The sequence below is a fragment of the Nymphaea colorata genome, chromosome 13 (genome assembly GCF_008831285.2).
Source record: "Nymphaea colorata isolate Beijing-Zhang1983 chromosome 13, ASM883128v2, whole genome shotgun sequence".
NCBI lineage: Eukaryota > Viridiplantae > Streptophyta > Magnoliopsida > Nymphaeales > Nymphaeaceae > Nymphaea > Nymphaea colorata.
Window position 1 is genome coordinate 2646994 of NC_045150.1, and position 11603 is coordinate 2658596.

At 37.3% G+C, this 11603-nt stretch overlaps 1 protein-coding gene across 1 annotated transcript; it reads right to left on the reverse strand.

The window, feature by feature from the left end:
• Nucleotides 1-9158: 9158 nt before the first annotated feature.
• LOC116266647 (NAC domain-containing protein 104-like) lies at nt 9159-10804 on the reverse strand. Its single transcript, XM_031647953.2, has 3 exons — nt 10585-10804; nt 9816-10099; nt 9159-9459 (listed from the first exon to the last, which is right to left on the reverse strand). Exons 1-3 carry the CDS (start codon nt 10745-10747, stop codon nt 9289-9291), a joined length of 618 nt encoding a protein of 205 aa, XP_031503813.1. The 5' UTR covers nt 10748-10804; the 3' UTR covers nt 9159-9288.
• Between the last annotated feature and the right edge of the window lie 799 nt (nt 10805-11603).

Sequence of the window (11603 nt, forward strand, 5' to 3'; positions counted from 1 at the left end):
CAGATGAGCTGCATATGCCATGAGGGTTTGTTTCGGCACAGTACTGTCCTGTCTGGATCTGACTTATATACGCTTAGTAATGCTCTTCCAATCTCTGTGACCATGGTTTGTAGTTACTGCAGAAATTGACAGTTGCTCGCGCCAATGATTGTAAGAGGGCGTTTGGTAACAGGTCTATCAACGTGGTCCCAAAAGATGGACAGAGATTCATGAAAGAATGCGGTGTCCCTGTCATGAAATGCCCTCTATGTGTTGTTTAATTGGCAGAACAGGGGAAAACCAGAACACTTCGTCCAAACCAACCCTGTATCTGTGGAGGTCGTTCGATCGCCATTGCTAGAGTGCTGGAACAGAAGAATACCAGATCACTTGGTGCAAACAAGGACATGAGTCCAGCGGTAAAATGAGTCGTATCTACAGAAGTGCGTCCAGTGTGCGTCAAGTAAGTTCTTGTGAATCAACCAACGCTGCGACGACAACTAAATGAAACATAGGTACACAAAACACAACAGAAAAGAGAGAAGACAAATCATGAAATTAACAGCAACAAAAAACTTTTAGCAAGAAAATCCATTACAAAAAGGTAAAAGAAAAATACCCAGAGAAAGTGAATAAATAAGAAAGAAAAACAGAACAATGATAGCAGAACAGATAAATGATGCAGAAAATGGAAGAAAGAAGAAGAAAAAGACGAATTAGCAAACAAATCTGATGCAAATAACTGAAGAGCCATAGCTCTGTTGTTATTCTTGGTATTCTTTTTTCTCATCCGATAGAAGGGATGGAAGCCCTCTCTCTCAGCTTCCTTGCATCGGAAGATCCATAGTTTTGAATTTGAATTCCTTTATATTGTTTATCGATAGTAATATTAATCCCTTGTCTGGGGTTGCATTATGTCTACGGTAGTGCAAATAATAATGTTGTATATATTGGTAACACGGATCATAGCTTTTTGCTTACTGATATATAACAAACGGTCGCATGCGTTGGCCAATTTGAAGCCTATTTTTCCTTACTTTCCAATTCTAAAAGCAATTAAACAACTAATTTGTTAACAATGATTAGCTTTTAAAATAACATATCAGCATATATTGGGTATGGGCCATCGATGCTAATAACAACGCCGATAATTCGGAGTGATCATAATTTTGAATTCATAGGTCATGCGCTATTCTCTACTGACAACCGTACATGGGGCTATGGCATGGACCCAATATCAAGTGCTTTCAATAATTTCTGAGCCGAACTGGCTCTCCTGTTTTGGCATCTTCTCCTGCATTATCTGTACTAAGATTCTAAGAAGAGCCTTCACCCAAGCAAACACTGCGGAGAAAGAATTTAAGCAGTTATTTGTTTATGCAACCTGTTATGACATTGCTATGACACAACATGAACATTAAATTTTGCCTTTTCTTTCCTTTCATTTCCTTTATATCCAAACAAGCTTTTGTAGTAGTTTCTTTTCTTTTCTTGTCTTTCTTTTGCCTCCCCATCATGTTCCCTTCCTTTCCTTTTTTTCCCCCTTTTCCATCCGTCAAACTTCTTTCTTTTCCATCCATCAAAATAAAGCAGCTAGAGAGCTCAATATTGCAGACACATCTGATGCTATAAACTGGTAAGTTGTAGCTCTCTGTTGAACCATAGTTTGGAGATCTGGCCTCTCTCTTTCTTTCTCTTTCTATTGTTCGAGGGCCAACTAGCTTGGACCCATTGGCGCTGTCGCGACATGCAATGCTAGTCAATTGCAGTCGCTCTCGATGAAGGAAGAGGAAGCCAACTTCCAAAGAATCACCATTCGCCTGTGTCTTCCTGTTCTTTCCAAGCAAGAAAAAGTTGATGGTAACATCTCAAGGAATGATTGTTGGCCAGATTAACCATAAATTCATGTGTGCTTGGGACCTATTGTCTAACTACAGTTATCATCTCTATCCAAATGCTCCTGTTCAATATTGTACAATAATTTTCTGTGAACCTTGAACTACATTTGGTGGAAAGTTTAACTAATCATGTGTTGCAAAATTTTCCATCCACATCAAAGCCAGTAAACTTTAAGGCCCATTTCTGTTTTCACCTACTTTGGATCCGAAAAGTGGACAAAGTTCATTTTATTTTGTTGTTTTGTTTTGTTTCACTTTTTTCTGGATAAACAGCCTAGCACGTAAAAAGGTAATAAGATAATACAAAATGACCTTTCAATCAATCTCAAGTGACGGAACCCATTTTTTGGCTTCTCTATCTCTATCCATGTTCTATCTACACATCAATTCCAGCTTTAATGGACTGCTGTCAAGATTACCAGTAGTTGTGGGTAAGTATTAGGAGTACCATGGCCATTGCACTTGGCAGTAATTTGATTGAAGACATGAATTTAGGTAACTTAGGGGTCGTTTGGAAACTGTAACAGTATGTTACTATTTCATGTGTCTTTCCCAAATAATAAGTTAGATTCATAGGATATTGTAGTATTCCATGAATCTGCCCTAATATTTAGGTTAGAATAATGAAACATACATACTGTCACTGCTGGCAAACGACCTCTTAGCAGTCTTATTGTGAGCACTCTAGTAGGTATGACGAATTAAATCAGTGTTATCTGTATCCTACAATACAGAGTCGTATCTTACAATTGGCAAACTTGTATGATACGGGCACAATACACTTGTATGTGTATCTTATCCGTATTGTATTACTATGCAACCGATATCAGCCGTATCTTACGATACAACTCAGTTTTTTAGAAAGTGAACTGATGCCCCCCTTTTTGTCGAGATTCTTTTTTCTACAGTTCATCTTCTCTTTACATTTTCAACGCTTCTAAGAGTTGTGTAAGGATAAGTTTCACCATTTTAAAAAGAAATTGCGAAGAAATCATTGTATTAAGAGAGAAATCACAAGTTTGAAGAGATGAGGATGAAGAAGAAGAAAATAATGATAATTATAACGATTGATAATAATCATGACGTTATTTAATTTGACAGCAAACAACTACAAATTATATGTTTTGATGTGATGTAAAATACTTTAAAGTTTAGACTTTATTTTATTTACGTGTCGTTACTCATGAACGACAAATCATGAATATTCATTATGTGTGTAATGGGGTTTTTGTATAGAACATACTTTTATTGATTTTTCAAGGATTTTTCTAGTTTTTCTCTATTTTTCCTATTTTCTGCTTTCTTATGAATAAAAAAATAAATTTACGATGCATTTAGTATACACTTACGATATGTTAGGATATGCATATAGATCGGCCTAACCAATACTCGTTATGATACATCCATTACAACATTGGGTTAAACCATTATGAACAATTAATTCCCCACCTTGAAATCTAGTTGCATTTCATGCTCGAAAGAAAAGGCCGTCTACAATCACTTCGGTAAATGAAATTGATCGAGGCCTTTTTATTATAAAGCTGAGGAAGAATCAACTCTTGCACATGCGTGTCAAACATGGCAGTTGTATGGCATAACCAAGGTTGGGAAATGAAACAAACAGCTTGTGACTTGACATGGACATGCTTGTTTGATCCTTGTAGTTTATTAATATTGTAACAACTCAACTCAAAACTGAACTGTCCGTCAAGTGTATAGACACCTGTCAAGTAGAACTAGTATTCATCCTGATATTATGATCACAAGCAGCCAAAATATCAATCTAGTGAAAATAACGGCTCAAGGTTTCATCTTAAAAGTCAGCTTTCATATTGCTAAGATAATTCTTAGACAAAATATTGTACCATTTCTAAGACATGGTGCAAGATTAATGGAATTCAACCTCCAGCTTGTACCTAAAAAATGGGTGTTCTTATCCAATAGTATGGCATATAGCCAAGCACTTTTTCTATGCTTGCATTTTTGAGAATGAAACATTAGAGAGTAGGTGTACTACTTCTAGTCTACATATATAAATCAAAAGAGTTGAATGCAGCTCTCTCTTAAATATATATATATATATATATATATATATATATATATATATATATATATATATATATATATATATATATATATATATATATATATATATATATATATATATATATATATGGGCGAATTTTAACATGGGGGATACCAAATAAGTAAATTTGAATTAAAAATCTCCATTTAAGACAGGAGCATTAACGATGGTTTATTGTATAGCAATGCCCATAATGCTTTTTGCAATAGTTTATGGTGCTTTCAGCATCAACTTTCTTTTTTTTTTTTTTAATTCAACAACTGCATATGTCAAATTTAAAGGAGAGAGAGAGAGAGAGAGAGAGATTGATAAGCAGCTAGAAGCGAAATTCAGTTTTGTTTCTTGAGTTAGGGCAAATTGGCAAGCTAGAAGCCAAAAGAAAAAAGTAGTTAGGCCTTGTAACTTTACCTTTTTTGTGTTGAATTGGTTGTGATGAGCAACAAGATCTTGGGTTAACAAATTATGTAAACTCTGGCGTGTGGACCCATATTGACAACAATCTTGGTCCCTTGTAGTCCTATCCCTTGGAGTAAAGGGACATACCCTTCTTCAAGAACCACATGCACAATCTGATTAAAGCAATATCCAAAAATGATGGTAACTTGCAGTTTCTTTCTTGTGGTGGATTTGTGTTTGACGTGTCGTTGCATGGGTGATGGTGGGCATGGGCCCAGTCCCTACCAAGTGTATTTCCATACAAAACCCTATTCATGTTCACGAAAAAGTAAAAAAAAAAAAGAAAAAGAAAAGTAATTTGATTGTCAACATAAATACCCTAACAAATTTTCATTCAAGGGTCCAATCTTTGAGTATAATTCTAAGTCACATGGGTGCGCCAACTGTGGTGGTGCACCCGCATTGGTGCGGGTGCTGGTGCAGCCGAACACAACATCAAATAAGTTTTGGCCGTTCTGAAAAATGTTTTGGCGAGTTTGCATTGATATATCGATTCAAGGTAACACTGATAAAAAAAAGTTTAAAAATATAGACAAATAAAATTACTAATATAACAAATAACATACAGACACACACATATATATATTCTCTTGTTGCACCTGCACCCAATTTTTTTTGGAACTTGTCGTATCCCGCATTGGCACCAGCACCCGCACCCGCACCCTGCACCCATGTGACATAGGTATAATTTCTAAAACAAGGACCACATCTCTTGTGTTTTCTAACTTAGGGCCCCCTTCTGCTGAAATCTCTCAATTTTGGAACTTCAAAGGCATGAAGCTTTCCATATTGCTACAGTGGAAGTATGGTTGCTAGTGGTCCAAATCTAGTTTGAGGATTTTGTCAGCTTTCAATGTAATGATCTGCCCTCTGACGCATTTTCATTGTACTGGATATAAATCATTTTACAAAAAGTAAAGGTTTCGCTTGACAGAAAATACAAAGCTTGAGTAGCAGGGAACAATATTTATATAAATATAATTGAACACATTCTGGTACAACCATAAAGGAATATTTTCATACATGATATGGGATAACAACAAACATAGTAAAGGAGATAGGTTGAAGATTAATTGTGGCAGATTTTCGGTAGATGTTTGTAACTCTTCCTTTCCTTTCATGCCTTGTCCACGGAACCTGATATATGGTCTTGAGATCTTACAGAAGATTTCTTGCTTTTGCATTGGGCTAGGAGTTTTACTGGGAGTAGTTTGAACTATTTCCCATCAGCAACATTGTGACTTGTAGCTGCAAGAATGTTAACAAGATAAATTCATGCATGACAGACATGCTACCCATGTTGCTCGAGCCCTTTTTGATCAAGTGAAGCTCTTCTTTCATAGTATAGTTCACAAGGGTGACTGGGAGATGTATGCTTAATTTCTCCAGATAAAACTAGGCTTCTTGTATGGTTTTTGCTTGCATGATTTGACCTAGATGCGCTTTGACACAATAGATTTCACAGAGCTCAGAACTAGTTGGTCTGACCTCCTCTATGAGAGGTCTCTGGACTTAGTTGACTATCTTTTGCCATTAATGAACTTCAGCATTTCTTGTGAGCATTATAGACTCAAATTTCAGAAAAAAAAGAATTTATATGTAATTTATTTATTTTTTATTTAGTGTACATAAAAATTTTGAAAAATTGTATTTTGGCTCCCAACAAAATTTTGGAACTATTGTTCGGCCTCCATAATGAAAAATTCCTAGCTCCATCCTTGGTAGCGGGTTTTAACCACAAAAGACTTGTGATTTGATTCCAATGGGTCACAGGATGTGATGAACCATGGAAGACTTGGAAATGGGAATGATGGATTTCTAATACCATGCAAAAGTTAAGGATTCTCTTAACAGAAAATTATCAGTCACATGGTCTCCCCGATTGCAAGTAGTGAGGAACAACCATTTATGTATGCAATCGAATGCAATATGTTAGAACAAAGGTATAAAGTATATGGAAGAGCAACAAACATAACAAGAAGATAGTTGATTCCAACACAATATTCTCAATAGATGTATCATATTTCTTCTTTACTTCCATGCCTTGGTCTATGGTTCTTGTAGATCTTGTAAATTTCTTGCTTTTAATGGAGAATGTCTTCATCGTTGACACATCTGGAAACCAAATAGTGGGTACATCATTTGAAAATGAGGTTTCAAAATTATGATCCTCATTTCAAGACTGCATATAACCTGAAAGCAGCAGGTCTTTTATCTTTTTCTTCCTTTTCATAGAGACAGCCAATAAACAAAAGTAACAGAACTTCACCCTATTTTTGAATCCACCATGATGTAGAGCAGTACACACTTATCTCATACCAGCTGAGGAAGATGACAATGGTTATACACCATTGTAGGGCTTCTCAACTCAAAGATGACAATGGCCACAAAATGCATATGGTGGAACCAGAAATTTTGGGCTGAGGGGCACTAAATAAATAAAAAAAGAAAAAAGAAAAAAAACTTAGACCCTTTGAAATAAGAAAACAGCTTGGTTCAACTAGCACATAAGGGAATGAATTTTGCGGGATCGTGTAGGCAACTTCCCATACAAGTCCACATGTGACTCGACCCCTGCATATAATTGTCTCCAGAATCAATAACCTCTTCAAGTTTTGCTATACTACGAGAATTAAGTATGGTTAAGTATAAGAACTATGTAAACTGATTATGAATTTTTGATAAAAATCTTATTTTGTATGTGACACCATATGAACTACAGCTCAAGTTGATCACACACACACACACACACATATACACAAACACTGAGTATATATGGCACCATGTATGGAGAAGACCAATTTCTTGCCTACGTGCTTTAAGTGATGGATGCACTGGGCGGCTAGCTTAGTGAAGAAGTTGAGGTGGCCCATTTACACACATGCAGCCTCAGCAATCATCACCTCTATCACTACGATTTTATCCAATTAAGGCCGCCTAAGGAGACCCCTGCACTTGTCTGTCTTTTTCCTTCCTTTTTCACTTTTTTACTTTTGTTCAAAACCTTATCACTAGGGGCAGTCAATCCAGGGTTAGGCAGACACCAACTATGTGCTTTGATTTTCAAACAATTAATCTGCTCGGCCTCTTTGGGAAAAATAATTGTACCCTTCGTGTAAAAACGTTTTTGTCAGTAGATTCTTTAATGTGAACTATGGAGACAGCAGTTCTTTGTCTTGCTTACAACCTAAGAAACACTGTCAGATCCATGGAATTTGCAATAGCTGGGGTACTTCATATGTGCTTGGCTAGGGTAGAGGTACATAACGTGCGTGACATGATATTTAAATGAGATAAGGGTTGATTTGACGAAAAATAATGAAACTAACGTTATTTTTCCATCTTGGCAGTTTCAATCTACAGCCAGGGGCTGAGACAAGAGCCCAATCTAAAATTTTGAATTTACATGTTGTGCTTTGGTCGACTTGGGTCCAATTATATAGGACAGATCATGAGATCCAGGTTACTGCACCATGGCCAACTGAAATTTTGTTAATTGTATATTTAGTGCTACAAGGAAAAAAATTTCTGGCTTTGCCCCTTGCTGCTCTGCTATGTTACTGCTGTTGCTTCTAACTTAACCAAGCTGGTATTTTATTCTTATTATAATTGCTATGTCATTTGACTGTTCTATAAATGACGTGCTTAAAATGATTATGGTAACTAATGATAACGTGAATGCGAGATTTTTTTTTTTTTGTTTGAAAGAGACGCATCGGGATGCTGAGTGTACTTCAAGGCCTACTTAAATCGACATCTTGGACCCTTCCAATGAATTAGCTTACAAAAGAAGCTTCATAACCATGATGGCCTTGCTTTTGAGACTTCGGTGAAAGACTTTTATGGTGTTTGAAAGGCTTTTATGGTGTTTTAGAGTTATTATGGTGTTTTAGAGTTATGATTGTTGTGCCATAAAGGGGAATGGGTTTTACGTGCAAGTTGAAGCACACCAAAATTTTACTTGCGCTTGGTATCAACGCAACTCTGGACCTTAGGAGCGAGGGGAAAGAAAGGTGCTTTGGCTCTTGAGCTCGCTGGAGAGTGATGACATTAATCATCCTGATCACCCGAAAAAATATCAAAATAATTTTTCTCTTGCATCAGAAATCTAAATGATGCAATAGAAATGCATTTTCACATATATTACATAAAGAGAACATAAAATTGTCTTATAGTGTCAAAGACAAGATTCGTATCTATTTTAAAATCATCCAACATACAGCTGAATCGATCGATATATATAACCCAATACGGCTCGAACATAATTTGGCATTATTTTGTTTGATATTTGAAAGGTTCCGAATCGACTCGTCCTTTTCATCGTAAATAAAAGATGAGCCATCCATCAGTAATGCGATACGATACACCCCGATGTGCATTGACAACACCGATATGAACAGTAACTTTATACTTGTTACTGTGGGTGAAAATGAATCGTTTAAAAGGTCAGGGAAGTCACAGATGACATGGTACTTGCGTAAGCCAGCACCATAGGAAAAAGAAGAAGGAAGAAAAAAGAGAAACAAATAACGAAAGAAAGGGAAATGGCACTCGATTTGTCACACAAGCACTCCCTTCCACCATCAAGACATGAAAAGGCTAATCAGAAGCTCACCAAAGAGAGTGGTGGTCGGGACCCACCACTGGTCTGATCCGCCATGGACGTCCCCTGCCCATTACCCCCAAATCATGCGCCTCACAAAGTTAAGAACCGTAAAAAAAGATGAGAAACAGACATGGGCCTCTTATCTTTTTCATGTTTTTTCCATTGGGTAACGTAATATGATCTTCAGTACAATACATTTCTCCGTTACAATACATTGTAATAACAGTAAGAGCAGAACAACAAAAGAAGAAGAAGAAGAAGTGCTATTGAATGAATCTGTCACTAGAAGAGCATGGGAGACTGATCTCGTCCAAGTCGTCCAGTGAAACGAAGATCTCATCAAGGCAGGAGAGTTCCCTCCCATCGTCACCGTAACTCGAATCTGTCTCCACATCCCTCTCGTGAATCCGGCATAGAACCCAGTCTCCTGAAACCTGCGACTGCCATCGATTAGATTAAAAGAGAAAGAAAAGAGAGACAGGGAGAGAGAAAGAGATGATGTAGCAGGTCTTCCCACTGAGTTTGAAAACGACGAACTGCTAGGTTAGTGGTGGACTGTACGCAACCCCTGATAATTGCGTAATTGTACTGATCAAGTTGGGAGGGCCCTTAGCCAAATAGGTGACTCAAAGTGAGAGAGCTAGAGAGACAGGGAGAATGAGAGAGAGAGAGAGACTCAGAGAGATGAGGTATTAGGCCTCCCCACTTACTATGATCAATCATTAGCGTGGTTACATATTGAAATTGTGCCATCATCTATGAATGAAAGCGAGAAAGAGAGAGAGCTTACAGATTTTGAAGCTCCACGCTTCTTAGAGCCTTTGATCATGGAGTCTGCGAGACGGTACTCATCCATAACCCAGCTGGTTCTGGTGCCCAGGGGAGCTTTCCCTGTGCAGAAGACGAGAGACCTCTTATGCCCGACTGTCTTTCCTCCATTTAATATGGGTTCCTCCATCTCTGTCACCATCCAGTATCCCGATGCCGCAGTCTGGTACTCTATGGAGTTCTTTCTCTGGCTTCTTTGCCTTCTGCTGTAGAAATACCACTCTCTACCCCCACCCAGCGCCTCACCTGCTCGACAAAACACACGCTATGTGAACCAATCATTCATTTAAATTCTTTGGGTATTATTTGTTTTTATGTAAATTAATCTTTTATCAGACTATATATATGGGTACATAAACCAGTGTCTGTTCAGGAAACTGAGACTGTCAAGCATGGAACTCCGCCCCTTGGAAATCCCAAAAACCAGCACAGCCAAGTCTCCAATCTCAAGGATGTCTATTCTTCACATAAACTAGAAAAAGACTAGCAATGGAATAAAAGCTCATCTTGGTCTTTTGGTTTATGACAAATGCTTCATCACATGATGAATGCCATTGCAAATCCCTATGCTCTCTACCTTCCCAACTTCCTGCAGATTCCCCAAAACGAAGGAGATGGCAGAAGAATATTGGGGTTCATGCTCTTGTTTATTGAGCATATCAGAAGCAGTAGTATAGACAGAGAGAGAGAGAGAGAGAGAGAGAGAGAGAGAGAGAGAGAGAGAGAGAGACCTGGTAGCTCCCATGGATCATACTTGTGGAGGTCAATCTCTGCAATAAATTCTGGTTCTCCGGAAGGAAGCGTAACCTTTCTATAGAGATAGTGAAGAACAAGGTCCTTGTCTGTTGGATAAAACTTCAAGCCGGGAGGAAAGCCGATGCCCGATGCTGCCATCGTTCCAAGCTCGCGTTCTCTAGCTCTTGTAGTCCTCTGGGTTCTCCCGTTTATATAGAAGGACGAGAGAGAGAGAGAGAGAGAGAGAGAGAGAGAAAAGACAGAGTCAGTACTAGAATCCAAGGAGGTGGTAAACGATTTGGCTTGAGAGGGGAGCAAGAGAAACAGGTAATGCAGGATAATAAATATTTTATATTCAAGAAAATCGACAAAGAATTGCTGCATATATATATATATATATATATATATATATATATATATATATTCTTTGTCCATTTTTCAATGACTAGTTAATTTTATCCATTTGACCCCCTTGAGTAGTTTCCTAATTTCTGTGGTTTTCATTTTGTGCTTTTGTTCCCTTAAAGTCTTAATTTAGAAGCATCACAGTCTGTGGAGCCTCAGAACTCAACGCCCATGGGATCTATTTCAGTGCACTGCACTGGAGTGCTTTTCATCTTTAGTTCTAAGTTTAAAAGTTGAATGCTCATATCTATGTAAGGATGTCCACAGATCAGATTTTAATTAGATGTACTCTTAACTGGATCCACTTTTTATGGGTATTGGTATATTTTGATTCAAATTCAAATATGAATGCAGAAAGGTTATATGTGAATCTAAAATTTGACTTCACAATTTTAATCCGTTTCAAATCTGAATTCAAATTTTGAATGGAATCTGATTGATTTTCAAAATGTAAAAACATTGGATATAGGACATATATTTAAAACTAAATCTGATTCGACTGATATTTATGTATATCCGAATCCAAATCCAATCAAAGGTCATTTCATAAATGTGAATCCCATCCAATTTCTTAATCAGATTTTAAATTTGTCACCATATCCGATTTTTC

What these genes read in the sequence shown, in the direction of transcription:
- LOC116266647 (XM_031647953.2), bottom strand. Translation starts at nt 10,747, where the DNA reads ATGGCAGCATCGGGCATCGGCTTTCCTCCCGGCTTGAAGTTTTATCCA. An exon ending in TGATCCATGGGAGCTACCAG is followed by an intron (nt 10,100 to 10,584) that starts GTCTCTCTCTCT and finishes TTTGTCGAGCAG; the next exon opens with GTGAGGCGCTGGGTGGGGGT. An exon ending in AGCGTGGAGCTTCAAAATCT is followed by an intron (nt 9,460 to 9,815) that starts GTAAGCTCTCTC and finishes TGGCAGTCGCAG; the next exon opens with GTTTCAGGAGACTGGGTTCT.